This window comes from Schistosoma haematobium, chromosome 1 (genome assembly GCF_000699445.3).
Source record: "Schistosoma haematobium chromosome 1, whole genome shotgun sequence".
Classification (NCBI taxonomy): Eukaryota; Metazoa; Platyhelminthes; class Trematoda; order Strigeidida; family Schistosomatidae; genus Schistosoma; species Schistosoma haematobium.
The window spans coordinates 28345321-28370055 of NC_067196.1; the positions used below are offsets into that span (position 1 = coordinate 28345321).

Consider the following 24735-nt stretch of genomic DNA (forward strand, 5'->3'; position numbering starts at 1 on the left):
ATATTGTGGTAGATAATGTATTGGATCTCAGTGTGTAAAACTTTCCTAATTCCCCATGTTTCAATATCTGTTTAGATGAGTGGATGAACATGGTTAATTGTACTTATGATGTGACTTGATGTAAGTCCCGGGTACGTCTTTTAAAATGTATGTCTATTTAAATTCCAACCACTTTATAATAAGACGAGAACTTGAATATATCGATTTAATCTACATAAGATGTACATATGCTAATCAAGATTAATCAAAATCCAGTCAAAAATATGAAAACGGGATAATCTTAAGCATTACATATTGAAAGTCCTACCCGTTGCACAAGTAAATCAATATTTGACTTCTGTAGCTAAGTGGATAATATGTTGGTGTTTAAAGCGAAATTTACGGGGTTCTAACGGTGGAGTGGATGTCATCTTTGGGATGAATGTGCATCCAGTTGAAGGGTACCGAACAGGACTAAATACGTGTTCTGGATATCACTACTAACCACATTCCGTCTATACTTTGTAATAAATTTAAAGGTTACTATTTACTACTTTGATTGTCCAGTTACCTATATTCATGTCAATACTGTGGATATCAGGGAGCTTTCTATTAGATGTTTTTTCTACATTCTTCCAAAGTGATTGTTAACAGATTTTCATTTTCGAACATGATTTGTTTCACAATCGTCGGTCACTTAATATTTTTGTATGCTAACTAAGTTACTTATGAGTAGTTAAACCAGAAATTCGTAATAATAAGACACTCAACCTTCGTTTTACCAGAAATCAAAAGATTGCGTGGTATTCGTAACGTCTACTGGAATTACCTAGTTTCTTAACCTTTGCTAATCGAGTCTATCTTGGGAGTTACTACTGAAGGGTCATAAATTACTTTCACCAACATCGAAATTGGACCATAGTTCAATAAAAAGATAAGTTGGAACAAGATTTTTTCCCGCGTAATTAAAGCATATATGACGAAAGTAAACATGGATTCTAGTTTTCTGGTCCGTGATATTGAGCGACCATCACAGATACCTTTTACGATATTTACCTCTTTTTCATCATTTTCAGACCCTGTCAATGGTGTCTAGAGACTAAATAATTCTCAAACTTAGTCACTAGCAAACACAAATTCTATTAAGGTAAGAAATCAGCTTGAGCTGCTTAATGCAAATCATTCACTATTTATAACAATTTAATAACCCAGTTATTGTACAAACACTTGTTTATTTCCGAAAATGAAAGAAAGATCGTCATAAAACAGTAACTTTTCTCTAATGATCTCCACTGAGATCCAGGAAAAATTACCAATGAGTAAAAGAAATATTGGTGAAAAAAGATTTATATAAATAAGTCTTATGGAAAAATATTTATGTACAAAAGGAATTATTTAAGAATAATTTTATGACAGACTAATATCATCCAAGGGACGGTATTGCAACAAATAATTTACAGTTAAGCAATAAACTCTCGACTCTAAAACATCCAACAAATATGCACTGTTGAGAGCAATGGAGATCATAGCGTCTAACATTGGATTTGTCATATTTTACTCCTTATGCAGAACTTCAGTCTTTCATATTCTTTAAATACAGTCAGTTTATGACGGTGTAAAACTGTTAATTTATACCATTGTCAAGTGTTAACCTTAACTTTTGATTTACATATATATGTAGCACAAACTAGTTTTATACATGTAACTTTGGTTGTATACTCCCAGGTTTTGTAGTATACAGTACTTTTACATGTAGTTTTAAAATGATTTAAGAATACATCTTTTGGATATTATTATATGAAGAAATCGATGCTAAATGTCCATAGTCTGTTGAGTGTTGCACGACAGTTTACGTGATTGGTGTGCCATATTTCTAAGATATGCTGCTAAATCCCATACATATATATAGAATGTGAATGAAATATTTATACATCAACTAATCTTGTGTAAAGAAGCTTATCGATTGGCATATCATAATAAACAATCATTTCTTTGAAATCACCTAATATCATTTAATTGTTCGTACAGTTTAGTTCCTTTACTTAGCATAAATATAATGTGAATCTTTCATATGTGGTTACGATAACTCCTTTTTCTATTCACAGAAATGAAATATTTCATCTCGTTTTAAATTCGCTATAGAAAGACATTTGATTTTTATGTATGTCTGGATTTCTCTACCAATCTACGTACCGTGTTTGCCTATACAACTATTTTTGTCTGTTGCATTTTTCGAACGTCTTCTTACCGAATGTTAAATTCTGACGCCAATCATTTTTTTCATTATTTTAATTTTTACAGCCTGTTTACTTGAAGGCATATATTATATGCTTAATACATGTCTACTACAGAGTTTACTTACTCATTGTATAAACATACTCTTCTACCTAACTGTTTATTAGAAATAATGACGAATTTTGAAGAGAGCGTTGTTTTTCTCACTTCAAGTACTATTATTATTATTACTATCAAAGTCAACCGTGGTAACTGACCATCTGTTGCGTGGATTTGACACATTTATTTAGTTTTTTTTTCTTTTTGACAAACTACAAACAAAATATGAAATAATGCAATAACAATGTAAAAACAAAGTAACAAGAAATTTTTTTCTCAAGAGGATAATCCATGTCTCTTTATTTAAGCATACTGAACTTGGAAAATTACGTAAGTCATGTGATATACTAACACAAATGACTAGATGCATATGGTAATTACTTGGTTAGATGAGGAAATTTCAATCTATCCCTTTTTTCACCTTTTGAATTTGGGCATAGATTTTTAAATACTGATAAAGCTTTTAAATTTATTGGTTAATTTAATTACATAAAACATGATGTAGTCAACAGGGATACAAAGTAACTATATGATGAAAGTTTAAATAATTTTGTTCAGATCACTCCAAAATCACTAAAAAGCTAGACAAGCATAACACTGATCATTGTTAACTGGTCAGTATATTGTAAATATATGTCCTACAGGAGACTAGTCACTCTCCAAACAGCTCAGCGGTAATGTCTCATATTATGAAGCTAGACTACGCAAGTTTTAACTTACGTGCAAGCATCAGTTCACTCTAATAGGCATGGTTTCCTACCAATTATCTAACGTCTTAACATTGTCCACAAGATGTTGAGCCATTCACATTAGTGATCACATTGTTATTTGGTCGATGGAGTTTAATCAACAGTGTAGGACAAAACGAATATGACATTAATCACTACTCACTAATTAGTCAGTTATTATAATCAAAAATATTAATCGAATCTCAACCGAGATAACTATGCATTTAAGTGTCACCTTGTTCGTATGATATTTATGACTAATGTCGTTAACAGATTTATGTTTGGTTAAAGGGCAAGAACTCAGCTTATTAAATTAAATATAAACTTTAGGATTACAAAACAAATAATTTAGAGTAAGAATTATTTTTCAATGAGTTCATTTTCATAGAGGAATCAATTGTATTCATGTGAACAAAGTTATATATCTATAAAAAAATTGTATATTCAGTATATTTGATATGCACTTAGCAGCAGAATCTGCATTTCGTCCTATTTAAGGAGAACCTGTTGGATGTACCTGCATCACTGTGTATATGTTCATACTAAGGCTTGAACCTAGTATCTTTTATTTCAAACATCAATACGTTATCCACTAAGCGACTGATTCCAGAAATTCTGACTGCAGGGAAAATCGTTACGATCCTCTCAGGATATACATATGACAACAGAGAACGACCGAAATTCAGTAGTGAATATCAGCAATGGGGAATTATAATCTTGCAGTAACGGTTTGTATTTTTGTAAGAACAGTGATTCACTTTCTATAAGCAAAGATGGATGGAGGCTAGCAGTGGAATCCAGGACGCAGGTTTCGTTTTATGTGAGGCTCATCAGCTGAGTGTACCTACATCGTAGGGCCGATGCTCACTCCGGAACTCAAACCTAGTACCGTTTGCTTCAGGCACCATCACGTTATCCACTTAGCTACTGAGTCCAGATAGCCACTAGCTTGTGCTATGGGGTGAAGTTTTAATTCATTTTGGCATTGGTCGTTTGAAAGTTCCCATTGGTGTTTAGGACTGCAACTGATCAGTCTCTCATTATCTCCTATTATCCAGCTGACGAGCCCCCAATAAGACGAAACGCGCGTCCCAGATTCCACTGCTAGCCACCATCCATTTTTGTCTATAGTGCATTTAATATCGAGATAATCCGCTCAGGATGCACATATGCCAATAAGAGACTGACCAATCGCAGTCCTAAGCATCGACGGAAAGATTTAAACAAATAATACAAAAGTGATATAGTTGGTTTAATCTGTCCCACATTCTAAAAAACTGTGATAATCTCCTCTAAATAATGAAAATACTAAAAAATTTTACAGACTAAATTAGCTCATAGAGTGGATTTTTAAGTGGTAAGTTCTTTCTTCACGTTCACGAAAAGGATGAAATTTAGAAGTCATATGAAGGTGTGACACAAATCTAACTCAATTCTTAACAGACTAACAAATAACTAGCACAATAACTATTCAAATGAACAAATATTCAAGCACGAAATGAAAAAACTGTTAGCTTTACTAAAAAATGTATGCTTTTCCGAAGTGAGATGTTATTTTTTTTGTTGAAAAACCGCATAAAGCTTTAATGAAAAAAAACCAATAATTCAAGTCTAAAAGTAGAAAATACTAATTTCAGATTATCCTTAATACTTAATTACTATTATCAGTCGTTTTTATTATCGTATGCAAATGTATTCATAATTTTTTTAACTTTTAACCAAAACTGATACTAGTTAATTACTGACAAACAACGAGTCCTGAGTTCAATCTCTCATGGATTTATTCATGCGTACTGGTCGAAAGTTACCTATAGGAATGATATACCTGTTAAGATTTTCATGGTTTTAAATATTTCTTCAAATAGCATCAGTTCAAAATGAAAAATACCTTTAAATTATCTTTACAAAAGAACCATATTACTCGAACATTTATTCACCAAGACATTGGTTTATACTTTTCTTGTTTATTTTTGAGTTCATATATTTATTCAGCTTTGTGGGCATCAATCATTTACATTAGCTGATGTGTCAATGATAACTAGGGAGCATGAGATAACTGTTTTTACCTAGCATGTGACTCCTTGTTAGTATACACTCATGATCCGATTGGAAATCAAACCTGTTCCTTTTAGGTCTCAATGAGATTTCGAATGATCTATAATGAAAACCATATATACACTAATTTAATCTCCTGAAAATCAACTCAACCAAAATTTACTCAAGTTGATTGAAATGAATTCAAACTTTTGAGAAACAACACACCTACAGTTTAACAGTAAATCTACAAATGAATGATTCTTAAGACAGTTTGTTTAATTGAACTGATTAGGTCAAATTAATACATGTATATCCCGTTACAAATACGTTCATATACATGAACACATACATGGAAGTAAAGTTTTTCACTAACTTTTCACATTTACATAATGAATAAGAAAAAAAAATCAAAATTTTGAGAAACTATCTTATTTGTCTATTTATTTTCTTCACCTTATTTCCTTTTTTACGATTAATTTCTGAAAATTCTTGTTTTAAATAGAAATAAACGTACATATATGTTTACATGTATACAAACACACATAAACAGAATAAAACTAATGATTGTAAATAATAAAACAATGAAGAAAAAACTTAATGAACCTGATAGACACCTTAATTTTCTCTTACTTGGGTATATTAGTGAGTGCTTGAATATATACATATAATCTTTTCTCTTCATTTGCCCTCATTCGTTGTATCTATGTACATTCATAAGCATATTGAATGTATGTCAATGAATGTATTATTTTACTAATTATGAACATGCTTCATTTATAGTCTGGATATATATAATATATATATATATATATATATATATATATATATATATTCTCTGACAATAACAACGACTGCAGAACCCAAACTAATTTATTTCCGTCTCATTATATAGTTGCAAAAAAATAATTCTATAATTAAGGAAAACGTAGAGAAAGCTCTAAAAAGAAACAGAACGAAGTAGGTAAAGAAAAATAAGAAGTTTTAGTAAGGTGAACAGAAAGAAATATCTATGTAATAGGCCTGCTTTAGGTGTGTATATTTATGTTTGGTTAGAATTCACGAAGTCCTTTTGTTCTCCTTTTTTTTGAATAAAACAGTTGACTAAGATTAAAATCATATGATATGAAAAGTTGTTTTATTGTTTTCATATCAGTATAAAAGTATTATTTACAGAGTATTTATTAGAATGTTAATCCGATGACCTGATTAGGTTGAATAGTAAAAGCAATCCTTATGGTTTATTCCATAAGTATCTATAACAGACAATAAAATTCAAAGAAGTTTTCTTTGATATATATCAAGTCATCACAGAATAACATCTGTATATTGAATAAATAATGCCTTACTTTTAAATATGATTTCATATTTTCTTGATATTCTACAAATAAATCAATAAATATCAATAGTTAAGATCATGAGTCAATTGAAGCTAGACCACCATGGAAAACCTGGAAGCACTGGACGGCCATTTCTTCCTACTGTGGGACTCCTCGGCAGCGCACATTCACAATCAATAAATAATTGATATACATCATTATTTGTAAAGGTTTGTATCCCCTCTTTGCTGGGATTCAGGAGGAAACTCCAACAATTCTTGCACACGATCACTGTACACCTCCTTCAATAGATGGACAAATATCTCTGACAGTTATGACATCACGAAATGTTGACTTGTTGTCAGTAGTGTAATTCACAATCAATATTTCTTACGATTTTCAATTCACTAATTGAATGCATTCACATTACACTGTTGATATTTGATCAATGACTTTGGTAATAATAATAATAATAGTAATAATAATAATAAATATCATATCCACTGAACAATTTAATAGTTATCATTATCTGGTAGCTTAAAGAATAACACAAAATGAATACTGTGTGTGAGTCTCAGTACGAACATCAGCACTAGAATCTAGGTAAATTCATCCAGCAAGTTCCAAGCGAAACGATGAATACAACTTGAATTCCACCGCTAGCCACTTCGATTTTTCTGGTCAATGCATGAGGACAAGATATCGTAATTAACAAAAATATATTGCAGATAAACATCAAAGCAATAAGACAATGTCTTATTTTCTAAAGTGATATTTCTTAGAAATCTAATCAAAATTCTTCAGTATCAACCACAAACTAATTACTAATGAACAATATCCAGAAGTGTACATAGTATAACTCAAAATAACAAAATATTAGATTCAAAGATGATTACCTTAACTTTAAAAGTTAACTATATTGAGTGGGATTTAAAATAAAACGGTTGCAAAATAACTGACTATTTGTTACTATGATTTGATTTTAAATTAGTAAACTAAAAGAAAACATAGTAACTCTTCCATTAATAATCATACAAAATACATTAGTTTCAAGTATTGGTATAGATAGAAAGCATAATAAATGTGAAAAATAACAAAGAGTATAAAATACAAAGCATAAACTTGAGAATTTTCATTTTAATCTTTTATAGGGATAAATAAAAATTACTCAATCAAATAATTTAATCTTCAATTGAATGATTATCTGTATAGTCAAATAAACAAATTTCCAATAAACTATTATAACTACTAATTAACTTCCGATAAAATTGTTTTCCCTAACAATATATGTATGTATATAATTACTTCAGTCTAATTTCATTTGATTAAAGAAAAGAGTGATTAGTTCTTTTTTTTCAATCTAAATTAAATTATAAACCTCCTTGTCAACTTGATTTAAATAGAGATAATTATGAAGTTAATAATAACAAACATAAGTAAATATTGAACATATATTTGATTCATAGTAAGAGTAACAATATCTATCTATTCTTCAACCTTTCCTAATTGTATTGATGAACAAATGTCTATAATTTTTATCTAATCTTATTTACTTAGTTGCTTGGTCATTTTTAATTATTTTTTTTTTGAAATTCTTAATTGTACACGATTGATTTATTGTGACCATTGAATTGAATTATTGTTTTGTTAAATTCATTATCTCATGATAAAGATCAAGTCTTTTCTATTTTTTGTGATATTGATTGGTTAAGATAAAGACAAGTATTTTATCTTATTGAGAATATGTCATCCAGAAGTAACTGTACTCCTATGGTTAGTTCTGTTGTTGGAATAGTTTGTTATGGTAGGTGATGATCTATAGATGAAATTGGTAGATTGTTCAATTATAATTAAGGAAGCTACCGTATAAAATCATTCATAATATGTACTGATCAAGTTTGACGTATATTCAGTGAATATTACTAGACGTTGTGCAGTATCTTATTTAATGATCAACAACTGAAAGCAGCTGATAACGAGCGAGGTATACTGTTTTTCCTTACTGTTACTCATTATAAGGTAATTACGCTACATCCTGTGTAGTTAGAAAATGCTTCAGTTGAGTAACAACTTCCTCTTGGGAATTCTATCTATGTAGAGGAGTTAGTAATTACTAGCTACCAAATAACTATGGTAAATGGTTTCTGAGTATCTCATTACCAATTTTGGTTTGCAGACAAGTTTCAATGGTTCTATACTTCTTGGTGAAGGTGGGATTAAACTTAGAAGGTCGACTTACCATAGTAATATTTAAATAGTGCTAAAAATAATATCAAGTGAAAAAAATATTGTGAACTCAAACCTGAACACTCTTTTAAGCGGTTGGGTGATGTATACTGCTAACAGAGGATAATCTGAAATACTTGTTGTTACTAATGTGACTAAAATCTTTAACTGATTCAGTTACAGACATAGCCTTTCTGCTTTCAACTCTTTAATGTTTGGTATTTTACTCAGATACTTTTTAAGTGACTTGAAATACGCTAGAGACATTGCCGTGTTACTAAAAGCTACTGCTAAGATGTAGTTTTTCCAACACATTAACGAAAATCATCGAGCTTCAAATGTAAGTTTTAAACTTGTTTACTTACATTCCTACTATTTGAATGGTATGTACCGAAATCACATTCAGTAGCCGATACCTAATCTGTTGAGGATATTTAAAGCTATATCCAAATATTTTCATGAAAACATGATGTTCTGCTAGTATATTATAATTTGTTTCATTTATATTATCAATCAAATATTTTAATGTCTGTCATACTTCCTCTTATGCTTTAGGCTAATAATAAACGATATCGGCCTAAATTATTCAGTAGATATGATATTTATTATTATTATTATTATTATTATTATTACCAAAGTCATTGATCAAATATCAACAGTGTAATGTGAATGCATTCAATTAGTGAATTGAAAATCGTAAGAAATATTGATTGTGAATTACACTACTGACAACAAGTCAACATTTCGTGATGTCATAACTGTCAGAGATATTTGTCCATCTATTGAAGGAGGTGTACAGTGATCGTGTGCAAGAATTGTTGGAGTTTCCTCCTGAATCCCAGCAAAGAGGGAATACAAACCTAAACGAATGATAATTTAGAAGTTGATTACGTTCGATTGATTTATTTACCCTCAAAGCAATATATCAATGAATGATCTTTTCTTTATTTCCTCATTATTAATAAAACTATTTCTGTCAAAATAACTTCTACAATTTTAAAGTTATGACTTCAGGGCATACTTGAAATGTATTGTAGTAATTATTAATTAATGATTAGATTTTATGCATTAGACATCTACTTATCAGCCCATCCATCTATTAAATATGATTCATCAAATGATTCGAAAATTATCTATTCTGTTACACATATCAAAATAATAAATCCACAGATTAAGTAGTACTTCACCAAAATGAAGGTAATGTAATTTGTCTAATACAATTGTATATACTATTGAGTATACAACAGAAAACTTTTATAACCCTCCAAGGAACCAGCAAAATGAGGTGGTATTGAAACTGTTTTATACGTATTGGTCTCTACCATTTATTCGCTGACTTTTGGATGTTATCCAATAATATTTATTACAAGTATATAAGTAACTGGCTGTTCTTCAGTATGTAGTAGCCGTATTTACTGTACCCTAGAACATTTGTTTGAACCCTCAGATATTGTGTTTCACTTGCTAGTACCCTGCTTGGTTAAAGACTTTCTATACACTTCCTTGACTTTTTGAAATCAACGCTATAGTTTTAGGGTTTTACTTACAAAAAAATATATTTCTAAAAATGAAGAATATTTGAGCGAACAGTTGTTTTTAATAACTTCATCATCAGACTCTACAGTTATAAGTCCATAATGATGTTTTACAAAGGCCAAAATAAGGTATGTATTAATGAATTTGACAATGTTATATGTTAAAAAATGTTAAACGTTTGCATCTGTTACGATATATATACTTCAAAACTGTACTATTTGCAAATTAGGAAGGTCATTTAATAAAGGTCAGAATGATTTGGAGTAAAGTGTCCCGTCACAATCATTAGAATAGTATTATAGTAAAAATGAAAATGCAAAAAAATTGTGTGAATAAAGTGTATAATAGGAGAATTTAATCTTGTCAATTGAGATAACAATAATAATATTGTTGTGTGAATATAATATGTAATAAGGTGGGGTGTTATCAAGGTAATTACGTAAACGCATTGGGAATGATGGATGTGAAGATTAAGATAGAGGTAATCAAAAAATAATAATATTAAGGAAAAAAAGGAAGGGGGTAAGATGTTTATAATATTCAGTCTAGGTATTTGGTGATCCAGTCGTATGCCAAGGTAAACATAGAAGCTGGATATACGTTTTCTGGATACAGTTTGGTTTTCTGGAGTTGATCCATATGGCTTCGGCTATGTAAAGTAATAGTAAACTAGCTCCTCGAGGTAGATATTTTGAAACTTGATATAAAACAGAGAAAGCTTCCTCTATTTTGATATGATGTTCACCATCTACCAAATGAGAAAGGATAGTGCTGTTGATCGATTTAGTGACTCCTATTCCCAACCATGCTGGTACATATTCATGAACACGCAAGAATAAAGTCTTCTGAACACAGCCTATGTAACTAGCTCCACAGGAGCAGTTGAATGGGTATACACTTATGGAGGAGCCCATCTTCGGTAACCTGTCCTTGATTAGTTGCGTGAGTACTGGTTTAGTTGAGAAAATTATATGTAGCTTGGCGGCGTGAAACGTCCTTTCAACAGGTCTTTTGAGTCGACATGTTAAAATATCACCCGCTATGTCCCCTTTAAAGTCCAGTCTCAGATTTAGAGTATTTTTACTGACTGTGTCACAATTTCTTCTTTTTTAATGCTTTCTACTAGGAATTTTTTAACGAAATTATCTGGATAGCCATTATTTCGTAATATGTTCTTTAGTATATCTATTTCGCTATCCACACTGTCCTCAGAACATAGTAGCTTGATTCTGTGGCTGAGACATTTGACCAATTTTATATTTCACTGTGACACATATTTCAACTTCTGCTTTCAAATCACAGGCAATCACTGGAGCAGTGTTGGCTAAATGTCTAGTGATACGATGTTATACGGGATAATTTTGCATTGAAGTTGGGCTATGCTACTGAAAGTATTTCAGTCTTCATTTCACCAGTCACTGGTATCATTCATTCATATGATGATGAAAATACAAAACTTAAATAATAGTATTAATCAAAGAAATATGGTATATGTTGAGTCAAATTTCTTCAGGTATCTGGATTATGATTAAAAGCATCAACTAGTCAGATTTATGCTTGAAATTTCAGGAGTGAACAACCTTGTTTCAATCTAGCTGTGGATACTGGTTATATGTAAGACAGAGAAATGACCTCTTGATTGACATCAAAGTTTTATAGAAAAGCAGGATATTCAACTCAGAAATAATGATTAAGTTTATGTACTATGATTTAGACTACTTTATCGTGACACAAGCTACCAAACTTCCAAAATGGATGAAGGTGGAATGTACAGTCTGTTTGTGGCAGTGCTTGAAATCTAGTTATCTAAACTGCTGCTTTACTTACTTTTGTAATGTAGGATGTCTAAAAACGGATAACTGATGATGACAACAACATACAATATGCAGATCTGTATGAAAAATGTTTGAAATGGCTGTCTGAATTTATAGTTTATAAAAGAATTTAGGCAATAAAACGATATCGCGATATACATTTCACTAAATTGCTATGAACGTTGCTAAGTAGAACTTTGATTCTTTTGTAAACAGACAGATTTGATTAATAAACACAAATTTAAGCTGATTAAAGAAGTGTTTTTTGTTATTGGTTCGTACATATAATATAAATAACCCACTTGCGAGAGATCCAAACATGTATGTCTGTTTATAAATACGATAAATTACAGTCAGAATAGAGAATGATATGAATGATGTAGACATATGCATTTGTTTCTGTACACTTAACAAACAATTATCTTAAATAGTGATAAGGCAACTGTTCATGCACATGAAATGATTGGCTCCACACGAGGAACACTTTACTTTCCTAAGATCAATTACGAGAATTTTGCCAGGAATATATGTCTAGGTTCAGGAAAAGCTTTATCTTATTTATCGGGAATTATGGGGCGGACAAGTTCATCACTTATCTTCAATTAACACTTTTAAGCAAAGATCTACCATAGTTCAATACAGAGATCCTATGAAATTCCCAGTTAGCTCATTTTTATATTAAAATTGGAAGCAATTTTAAACCTTCGTCGAGAATATCTGAAATAGCTTAGTTATGTAATAGATATGCTTATTCGCTTGCAGAATAGCTCTCCTTAGAACAATTGAAAAAGAAAACTTGTGACTTCTGTGTTTAATTGAAGTTGCTGGGATGAAATGGATGTACATTGAGATAGCACACAAGATTATCGAAACACAATTGATATTCAAAATGGTAATCAACTGAATGATTTCCAGTGACCTCAGAGTTAATCAGATTCTTATTTTGTTTGGTGTTGGGTGCTATGGTATAGTCACCCAAAGATCCCGAATCCCTGCTTCCTGATTATATAAATGATCATCAATATGCTTACAGTTTGTAAACGTATCAATTGATCTGTGAAGTCCAAGCATATCAGTAATCAATCAACGATTGATTATATCAACATAACAATGCTACTTCATTATCATTTAAATCCACTGTTTTCACTATCCTAATCTTATTTCATGGGAAGTTTCATTTAAATTCCAAATAAAAATTCAATGGTAAATTAACCTGAAGACTAAAAATATTTATAATTAATCATCTTGAAAAGAAAAGATGATATTTTCAGAGAAAAACTAAAAACAAATAACTATATATAAGGTCATCACAATATTTGATTAGTCAGGCTGACTTTTGTTTTCCATTGATTAAGTAATTAGATGAGCAGGATTTTTTTATACATTTTTCCTCACATTTTCCAAATCCGCGTGAATGTGTGTGTACGCACTCAATCTTCGTCCAGTTAATCTACCTCAATATGCTTTAATCAGTTCAGATTTTAATCTCTAGAGATTCTGGATAGTAGAAGTTATACGAGAGAAAAAATTATTTCAATTATTTTTTGTCATTTTAATTGTATTTTACAGAAGTGATACAGGCACACACACACACACAAATTCATCGAATAGATATAAACGAATACTCGTAAGCAATAAAAAATACAATAATCCTATGTCTAGAAAAAAATAAGTCTGACTTTTAAAATAGTAGTAATCAGGAAATTACAATTTGTTCAGTAATGTTTATTATTGATTTCAATTGAAACGTATAAATGTTATGGAACCTTTAAGATTATACTTTACAGTGGAGTTCAACCGGGTCTGTTGTGAGATAGCAACTCACTGATAACAATGGCGGACGGTGGCGTAATTTCGTGGATTGGTTGAAGTTAGACATTAACATTGTTGGATGCCGGTCGCGCGCGAGACTGTTAGGTCCTGGGTTCGAATCTGGCGAGGCGAGATTGTGGATGAGCACTGCTGAGGAATCCCACAATAGGATGAAACGACCGTCCAGTGCTTCCGGGTTTTTCATAGTGGTCTAGCTTCAATTGACTCATGAATACAACTATTAAATCTGGAAAACTATAACTTCATAGTTATATTAGCCTTGCCTTGCTAAAAAAGACAAATATCTACTATAAATTATATTCATATGAGCACCGCTGAGGAGTCACATAGTAGGACGAATCGACCGTCCAGTGCTTCCAGGTTTCTAATGATGGTCCAGCTTAGATTTACTCGTAGTTTCAGCAGAGAAAATATTACAATCTCTACAAATCCCCATGCTGATAAAATAAAGCAATAATCAACTGCCTGAGGGAGCCAAATATATGAAGAAAATGATTCAACTTTAACCCTTAGTGGTTTAATTCGTCTCCGACTGTGATATTGATTGTTGTAAGTACTCATAAACATTTCTCGCATTTAAACACATCAAAATGCGATCATCAGAACTGTAGCGTAAATTATGTATCTTTTATTCAATGTAATAATTATATCAGAATATTTAAAATTCTTAAGCTGTAAGGTCACAGTAAACTAATAATATGTTATCGTATTTCACTTATTCGGCGAGACTATAATTTATGGACGGGCCCATCAGAAGCGTTAGAGGGGTTTCAAGGTTGAGGTGCCAATTTCGGTACCTGCTGCTCACGCACAATCGGTTTACAGCTGATTTAATAGAAGATATGATAATTGAACGGCTACAACAAATGGGATTACTAAGAAGTTTCTTTATTTGTGACTGAGACAATCAAATAGACGAAACGGTAGTCAGGAAGCGAAAATTTAACAAAGGATGTAGTATTAAAGAAGACCGGGTAAGTAACACTTCCATAAATATACTTCACAGGTCCTTGGAATCTACGACAGGTCAACTCAAAAGGGATACTTTCATAGGGTCATAAACCGACAGGCGACGATCATAATACCAATTATACGGAAATATGTGTAGCCAGGCAATACAATATATATAGAAGATTGGAGAGCGTACAGATGCCTGCATAGACTTATCCATAAACGTCACTTTGTGTGCCCTATAACCGGAGTGCACACTAACAATATTGAAGCTATGTGGTCGAGGCTGAAGGAGCTTTTACGATCTTATCATGACTCGAAAGGCCGACTATATACATCACGATTTCAGGACCTCCGAATCTCTTTCTAACCTTGACAAGCTTTTGAACCATGTAAAAGAAATGTATCCACTTTAATTTTTTCGGTTTTGTATAATATATTTTTACTTTATACTAACTGTTTTATGATTAGTTATTATATTTCTCAAGGCCATTTAAGATTTATTCAAAGGTCGTTCATAAATTGTAATCTCGCCGAAAACATCGGCATTAGTAGAGAAAGCCTATTTCTAACATCTCTTTTACATTACTTTTCTTTCATTGAACGGTATCACTCTCGTAAAGAATCAAACCTAAATATATTGATTAAGTGATTGAAGTTTAATTAGTTATCATAACTTGTAAAATACAAAAACCAAATAGAAATTGATCTACATCGATTTAGTTAAATTCGCTTACTAAACGATATATATATATACCGGATCCAAGTATTGAATTTCAATAAAGCCTCACTTTGTTTATATGTATATATAAATATTCCAAAGTATAAATAACTCAAGATCAAATAAACTTTTAAACCAAAAAACCATATCATCATAACAAATATAAACACTGTTACTGAACTTTATAACAAACAAAATAAACTGAAATTGATTGAAAATAAAACGAAAAACATTAAGAAGAGTTGAGAACAAATAAAATTGAAGGTGAAAAAAAAAGCACGCAAAACAATGTGTGAGAAGGAAAACAAGAAGAATCATAGAAGACAGTTTTACAAAGTCAAGACGAAGAAACAGAGACAAAGAGAAAAGAACAACAAAATCTCACCCAAATTTGAAAAGGTAGTAAGGTTGACAATGAAAGGAAAGATTTCTGTGTAACACATTTTTTATTGTTTATTTCTCTTTCGTGAAACAACGAAATATTATCATGACATCAAAATATAAAAGGGTTTCTATCTCTTTTTTAATGCCTAATTATTTCGTGTGTTGTTTTACAACGGTTTTCTGTTTATTTTTTACACCGTTTTACACATCACATTTACCGTACAAACATTTATACATACAATTCCGTAAAAATGAAGAAAAAAAATGCAAAAATATTGTGTAAGAATTACCTGTCATCTTTGTTTATTTTCTTTTTTTAAAAATTATTATATCTTTAGTTTTGTTGATCGTCCTCACTCTTTCTTTTTCTTTCTCGGTTGACATTATGGAAGACATTATAACATATTTTTTTAAACAAAAGGTTACTGTTTTCGTATTTCATACAAATAAGATTAATTTTACAGAGAAATGTGAATACTTTACATTTATTAAGTTATTAATTCGAATGAATGATGAATAACCTTTCACTGATCTGAAGATCAATCAATGAAATTTCATATAAAATAAGATTTATTCTTATTAGATAGAATGTATAAACCTTCACTTTGTATTTATTAATGTAGAGAAAGAAAAAGTTACAGGGATTTGAGAAGCAATAATTCTAATGGTTACGAATAATAAGTAAGAGGAGTTGATCAAAGAAATATACTATACATTAATTACTTTACTTTTGTACACCTTTTTTCAATTGTATATAATACAGAATGAAAGAATTCCAAACATAAATAAGTACACGTAACATATCTCATATATATGACTAAATAACAATCAGAATAACACTGATGTCAATTACTCTCTATTACATAAGAAGTCCTATGTGATTGTGAATGCAGTTTTGTTTTTTATGAAAGACTGTTGTGTTTTATACTTTTTATTATCATTATTATTATTGTTACCATTACTATCACTAATTACATCCATCTTTATGTGATCAGCTGATACACCTACATAATAATGATAATTTATTCAAACAGAACAAAATATGTTTTTTTCAAAAAAATAAGAAGAGATTGAAAATACTTGAGTAAAAAAAGCAGTTGAACTAACTATATTGAAAAATACGAATAAATAAAGGTAAACCAACGAGAAAAATAACACAAACAAGCGGAACAGTCAAAGAGAAAACGGTGAAGAAGACTAGTCAGTATCAATGTACACAAATATAAAAATAAGAGAGTGCAACAAAAGTTGATCTTTTAGTAGGAAAAACACACTTCACGGAAAGATTCAACAGTGAAAATTATGTTCCAGTTTGATTCAACATTGAAACATACTACTGATTAATAGAGAACAAGTAATAGATATCTAAACAAAAGATAAACGTAGATAAGACTTAAACCATCAATAATTATCATTTAAAATTTGAAATTTGTCAGCCTTGTGTTCATCAATCAGTTCATCAATATATTGATGGATATATTTTGATTTCTGACTAATTTACTCATGAAACTACAATTGTAAGGGTACCAGTCTGTAGGTTTACATAAAAAGTAAGCATGAATTGTAAAAGATATATTTCTAAGTCCCCTTTTTGGATACCGAATAAAAGGGATAAAAATGAGTTAGTCATTTGAATTAGAATTCAAATTGTGTCTTGTAGATTGTTTTTTGTAGCTGTTTATTGTGTCAACATCGTCATCATCATCATCATCTTCTTCTGCGTTCTCCGCCTCATCCTCATATAATTCTGCACTGATTCCCTCCTCGTCATCCTCTTCATCCTCATCATCATCGCCTATGTCTTCAACACACTCACCTTGATCTTCACCTTCATCAAGATCATTATTTTCGTCGATTATTTTGTTATTTGTTCGTTTCATCTGATCGATAAACTCATTAGTAGAGAAATAGAGATGTCTAGATAAATCATTTGATGGTAGTAAGCGTAGTTGATTACATTCACTTATTGATAAATTTATTTTACTCATTAAATCTATTTGGTTGTATTGTTGTTGGCGGTGGCAGTTTTGATTATCATTGTCATCATCATGACCATTATTATTACTACTACTCTCGTTTGTCAAACTATCTGTATTTTTCACATCATTTTCAGCATGAATATTATTATTGGTGTTATTATTATTATTATCATTGAAAACAATATTGTTTATATCAACCGATCCATTTAATTCATGTGAAAGTTTTATTTCTGAATTAGCATGAAAATGATTTGGTTTTTCATTGGTCAAATAAATTGTATTATTATTATTATTATTATTATTATTAAGTGAAATAGCATTGGCAGCAGCTAGTGAAGAACATAATTCTAAAGCTTGTTCAGTTAATGTTAACTGCCCATTAGTCATCGTACTTAAGAAACGGCGATCAAATTGTTGACTATTAGTTAAGTCACGCATTAAAAACTGATTATTATTATTATTATTATTATTATTATTATTATTATGAATAAGATTATTGTTACTGACACTCGTAGTAGTAGCAATAGTAGCAGTAGTAGTACCAGCAGCAGTAGTAGTATTGAATAGATCTAAATGTGCCTGATGTGAAGGTAAATTACCTGATACAGGGAATGTATAATTTGCTTGTGAATTGCAATATGGGTAAAATGATTTAATTAAGTTGTGGTTATTATTATTATTACTATTATTACTATGAATAGTTTCATGTTCAGAATTATGTAACCGACTGTTGTTAGTTGAGTATTTACTAGTATCATTATTCTGATCTAATATATCCAATGGAAATCTCAACTGATGCGATGACGATGCTGACGATGAAGATGACGGTACTAATTGTGTATTCATAGGGTGCGATGAACTCTGTGAATGATGACGATGATGATGATGAGGAGGATTCGACCGCTGTTGTTGCTGGTTTTCTTGTTGTGATTGTAGTTGATGTGGAAATGAGTGTTGAATTTGTGTTGTTAAGTGTAAAGAATAATTATTGGAAAAATTTTCCGCATTCATTTGTTGCTGTTTACAAGTTGAATTTTGTGATGCATAAATAGTAGTTGGAATAGTTGAAGGATTATCAGTTGAATTCAGTGTATTAAATGTACGGTGTTCTAATGGGATCATATTATTTCCTGAATTATCACATTTATATAAATCACATTTATCATTATTGTTACTTAATACTGTTCTTGCAAGATTCGAATTTAACGGTAACTGATTACTAGGTTTTGTAAAACTATTACAAGAAGCTAAACTATTATTTCGTGTTATTCGTTCCAATTCTGTTGGATTCCCTGATATGAAACTATTATCCAATGCTTTTAATGTTGATACAGGAGTAGTAATTGACAGTGAACATCCAGGTTGATGTCTAGATGGTAATAAATAAGGTGTACAATTACTGAAATCACCATCTTGTGAACAGCATAAATTATGGATCATACTTGGCTGTTGCCCATGTTCGTCACTACGACTGTATGGGGAATCCGATGGTGAATTAATCGTACTTGACAGTTTACTTGTATCTTCTTGCCATTTGTCTAGTGATCGACGACGAGCATTCATAAAAAAATTTGCTACTGTTGAAACTTGTAATCCAAGTTGTTGAGCTATTGTAGACTAGAAAATCATAAATAAATGCAAAATAAAATTGTTTTTATCGATTTGTTGAGAACATTAGTTCACCCATAAGATATGGGCCGACTTCAGCTAAACAATCACTGGTGCAATCAGTGTCCGATGATGAAAAGCTCGAAACAATAAAACAAAAACTGTTCAATGCTCCTTTGTTTTCACTGTTTCGCTAATTGTAATAGGTCCACAAAAAAGGATTAATAAAAAAATTTATATCGAGTTCCAGGTCAGTGATATAAATATTTAAGATCCTTTAGGGAAGTTCGTTTGTCCCTTATTCTATCCTTAGTTCGGTTTCAAGTGTGCAGTACTGAGAAGTCTTATACTGGGAAAATACAGCTATTTATTGCTTTCTGGTTTTCAATGGGCCTCTAGCTATTTTCAGTCAGAGACGCAAAGGATTTATCAGCTAAACTAAACTCAAACAACCTCTCAACAATTAAGCGAACTTTTTAGAAATTTAATCTCTAAAACATAATAATGTTGAAACAATATTTTCTGTTTGTATTACTGACATTATTAAAAATTGAACATTAATTCATTTTATTAATAGTTTAATTACTTCCATTTGGAATGTTCTGATCATATGGAGGTGTATGATATATTTTATAGTTAATAATATTTTAAGAAATGTACCGTTATTATTTTAATTCGTTCTTTTATATATCATCATCAGTAAATAGTTGGCAGTATAATCACCATATTATTGTTATCATCATCGTGATTATCATGAACGGATTATTATATATATTGTCTACACTGTATGTCTAATTACAAATACACAGACAAACACACATATGGCTACATGGACTCACACAATAACAATATACAGTTTTATTTATAGATACACGATTAAATAATGAGCAAATGGTGAAACACACTCAACTACACAAGTATACTCACGTAAACAATCTTTTAATGAAGCATACCAACACCCACTAAACGAACCAGTCTTTATTTAAACTATTCTCAACATATAAGACAGTTAAGAGTTGAAAAGAATATAAAGAAATAACAGATGATGAAAAGAAAAAAGTAGAGATACAACTTGATTTTCAAGAGTGTGGTCTTATTTTGCGTGAGCCAGGTGTACTCTTCATAGACATATTCCCACGAGAGAAGCAGTTTTTCACCATTAACATTATTATTATTATTATTGATACTATTAATACTGTTTAGTATTACCCTTATTTCTCGTTTTTCCTATACTTTATGCAATGTTGATGTTTTATTTTCCAGTCACATCATTTCTCATTTAAAATGATAAAAGAAAAATATTTCTCACCTTTATTTCACTAAAAAATATGTTTTTTTTTTAAAATGTTTTATTTTGTGTTTAGCAGACTGGACATAGTACTTGTCATGTTGCTCCTCTTTTTTTCTTGTACTCTACATATTATCATCGTTTTCTTTGCTTTATTCAAAAAAGGATAATTAGATTGGGTTTCTTTTTTTTAAAAGAAACAATGAGGTAACCACAGTAAGTCGATTTGATAGACTATCCTTCATTACCTTTATTACCTAGTGGAAATTTTAGTTATTTTCTGGTAGTTTTTTTGGTAGTATTATCATCTCTTATTTTGAAGAATTAATAATAATAATAAAAAACCATATAGGTCAATAATAATTATTAACTTTTATCTTGAAATCAATTAATTTCAACTACGAGTAGTATAATTTGCATATACCGACCAGATGATGATGATACTGAATGTATTTGTTACATTTTGGCAAATTTATTGACTGATTAATTGTTTAAGTAAGTTTCCTTCAAATAACGAAGGAAATACATCGTATCATTGAAGAATAATTCAAGAAAATTTAATAAAGAAAATTCCTGTTTCGATTATGTCATTTGTTTAAACTGTACAATTGTATTTATAGGTAATTCTTATAAATAGTAGTCTACGATAAAACGGAGAAGTGTTGTGTTGTTAAAAAGTATAATTAACAACAGAATACTATATTCGATATTTAAAACATTTTATTATTGATTATAACTTCTTTGAATGAGATGACAATCCCTTAACTTATTACGGACTACTATATGTAGAGTTTAATTATAAATGCAACTACATAGTCTAAGTAAATAATATGTCTGAGAAGAAACTTTCTTTCACTGAAGTGTCTTTGAATCGTATTTTTGTAGATTAAGATAATGAAACTGAGATTTTAATTCACTTGTGATGGATTTTTAGAGATTAGATCAATTTGTCAGTGGTATTCGTTATGTTTAGATATCAGTTCAGGTATGAATAAAAAAAATCTGAGTCCCACACTATGATAAAATACTTGTTCAGTTCTTTTTGCTTTTCAGTACTATTTCAACTGATATAAATACATGACGAATACCATCCAGAACCTGAAATTTATTAACCATGTGTCGATCTGTTTATTTGTCAACGATTTCAACATAACAAGGTTGTTTACTTTTTAAATTTATAAATGAGCTGTTCAAAGGTGAAAGTTAAGATTTCCAGGTAAACAAATTTAAGCTTCTGAATTCATGAACAAGGATTGCTTGAGTGAATCCGTTGTGTTAGTGATGCGCTCCAGTGGTCCTAATCTGAGCATATAGAGCTGGCTGAAATAAAATTAGGCTGGATGAAAGCTGATAATACGAAGATTAGAAATACAATTCATAAGCTTTGTGGGGTCAAGTATAAATCTTTTTGGAAATTTCCGGGACTTATTATAGTGTCTTAAGACTTTTACGAAAGGTTTCACAAAAATTTCAGCCATTTTTCCATTTACTACAATAAGTAGATAGACGTAACAACATATATCATACAAAAATAGGTTGGTTTTGATTGTCACTTTTCTCACTATCATGAAAGAAAGGAATACTGAACAAGTAACAGAAGAGAACACAAGTTGACAATAACTCTTTCGTTTAATAATGATCGAAGTTTATTCTCGCGAGTTTTGCTTATTATGTCATATCCCATCATATGTAACGTAACTCTTTTTGTTTTCATATCCCCTATCCCTCTAACAACAATTTCTACTTTTAACTGAAACTCAAATATTTTTATAGGCTACACAATAAATTAGTCAATAAAGTATTTCAAGGTAAATAACACTATTCAATAATCAGAAGACTTTTAACAATATCTGACCTTAAGGGGGAACATTTCAAACTTGACTGGTTTTATACATGGTTTCTTCTTGCAAAAAAATAAAATTAGCTTTCACCGTCTTACATTCATCACCACGTTAATAATTCATTAAAACTAAAAGTTTCAGTTGAGTAGCTAAACTGGAGTTTCAACGTACTGTAAAAATTACTTGTCGAATGACAACATAAGATCTGTGATATTCTATAAAACAGTCGGTAATACGAATTCAAGCTATTCCCAGAAAAAAAACATGGAAATTCTTCTTGTAGAACCTCTTGTTGTCCTCTTTTTCTTATAGAATAACATGATCTAACACTTTTTAGACCATTTTCATTTGCGTATGTTTTCCTAGCTATGGTTCACTCCATAATTTACATCAACTGATACGCAAAACAAAATGGACGGCAAAGAAAAATGAATCACATATGAATTCTTTTAACAGCAATAAGACATAAACACATAAAATGTATACGTTATATTTACTCGCTTATTTATGTTTGTTATAGGTAATAAAATTCACAACGAAGAGGCATTATATTTACTTGACACATCTATTTTTTGATTGCGACCATAAGTTGATTGGTGTTAGACCACCACAGAAAACCTGATCACGCAATTCCGTGAACTGGTTGAAGTTAGACATTAACACCGTTGAATGCCGATTCACTGGTCTGGGGGTTAAGCATTCTCACGCGAGATCGAGGGTTCTGGGTTCGAATCCCGAGTGAATATGGTTGCTTAGTCAAGTAAATTATATAGTTATTTGTTTAGTTCTAGTTTTAAAGACCTAAATACGACACTTGGATTTCAAGGTAGTTGTATATTAATACTATACAAGCGCAATGGTAAAGAACTAAGTATATTCATATCAAAAGCTCATGATATCACCGTTTATCAGCAGTTAACATTGTTTAGGTTTTTGAAAAGCTAGCAACTATCAATTAGAAATCTGTTGTTTCAAAGTTCAACAACTTAAATCGATACATCGATGACTCAAGCTATTCATTGTTCATGTCAATGGTAAATCTCATAAACTGTTCCCAGAAGGTTTTGAAGAAATGATGTACACATAGTTCTTATCGAAAACCAGAAATCCTTATTTACTTACATCATATACTTAATTAATTCGTATTATCAATACAAAAACACTTTGTGTATGAATTTTACTGAGTCTATTCGGAAACCATTGAAGTGACAGAGTCATAATGGACTCAGAAATATCACAAATTCCTGACACCACATATATATGTTTACAAAATCCAACATCTTAGATTTGAAAATCTTATTTAACATAATGGAAAGTTATTTTGGAATTATTTTTAAAAAAATTGAATGGAAATCAAATGTTTCCCACTAAAAAATGTTGAATTATTTCGTCACAACTAATGCATAATCACGTACGCGATATAAAACAATAAGAAACTTTCTTTTAGCTTCTTAACACTTAAATTACCTGCATTTCTTTACTAGGTCGCTTAGTTTCTTTAAATATAGCCTGCAAAGTTCGTCTTTGTATATCAGTAAAAACAAGACGTGGTTTTTTAGGCTGACGACTTTCTGACAATTTGATTTGTTCTGATTCTTTTCGTTTACATACTACAGGACCTGAAATATATGAAAGAAATAAAATCGTTCTTAAAGATCAACTGTTAGAAATAAAAATAGACGAAATATAAGAAAGTAAAAAAATGAGGTTAGTATAGGGGTTTGCAGGGATTACTAAATGTTAATGAGATCACGAACTAACTTAGGTTAAACAATTACACCATCAGATATCGGCCAGTTTGTCTAATGGTCAAGCCTTCGCCTTGAGAGCTAAGGGTTCTGAGTTTAGTCTTCAGTGGGCTGCTGAAAACCTTACCTGAGGGGTCCCGTATTACTACTATTACTACTAGCACTTAAGCCTGTTACCACTCTCTAAGCACAGACCACCGATCAGGAATCTCTAACCAACTCTGTCCTGGTCTTTCCATTCTAATTGTTGCCAAGTGCTTATAATAATGGTCTTAATGACTTTCTCCGATTCCTAACGCCGTGTGTTCTTTGATTTGGCTCTTCTTTTGCCAGTCTGCAGATACTTGTTCTTCCTCCCAAATCTTTCAAAAAAGAACGTGGATTGTCTTTGGAGTTACTCTGTATTTTATCT

The 24735-nt window shown here is 30.7% G+C and overlaps 1 protein-coding gene across 2 annotated transcripts in view; it reads right to left on the reverse strand.

Moving 5' to 3' along the window:
* Positions 1 to 15438: 15438 nt before the first annotated feature.
* The window catches only part of ONECUT1_2 (Hepatocyte nuclear factor 6), a gene marked incomplete at its 3' end in the record, with an annotated part of 46458 nt that continues 37161 nt past the window's right edge, over positions 15439 to 24735 (reverse strand). Inside the window, exons 3-4 of one of the 2 annotated variants that reach the window (XM_051215000.1) lie at positions 24043 to 24194; positions 15439 to 19455 (exon numbers count right to left, since the gene is read on the reverse strand). In XM_051215000.1, coding sequence (XP_051073630.1) covers positions 17482 to 19455; positions 24043 to 24194 — 2126 coding nt within the window. The remainder of the gene's footprint in view (positions 19456 to 24042; positions 24195 to 24735) is intronic. The other variant, XM_035731434.2, reaches the window with a different exon arrangement.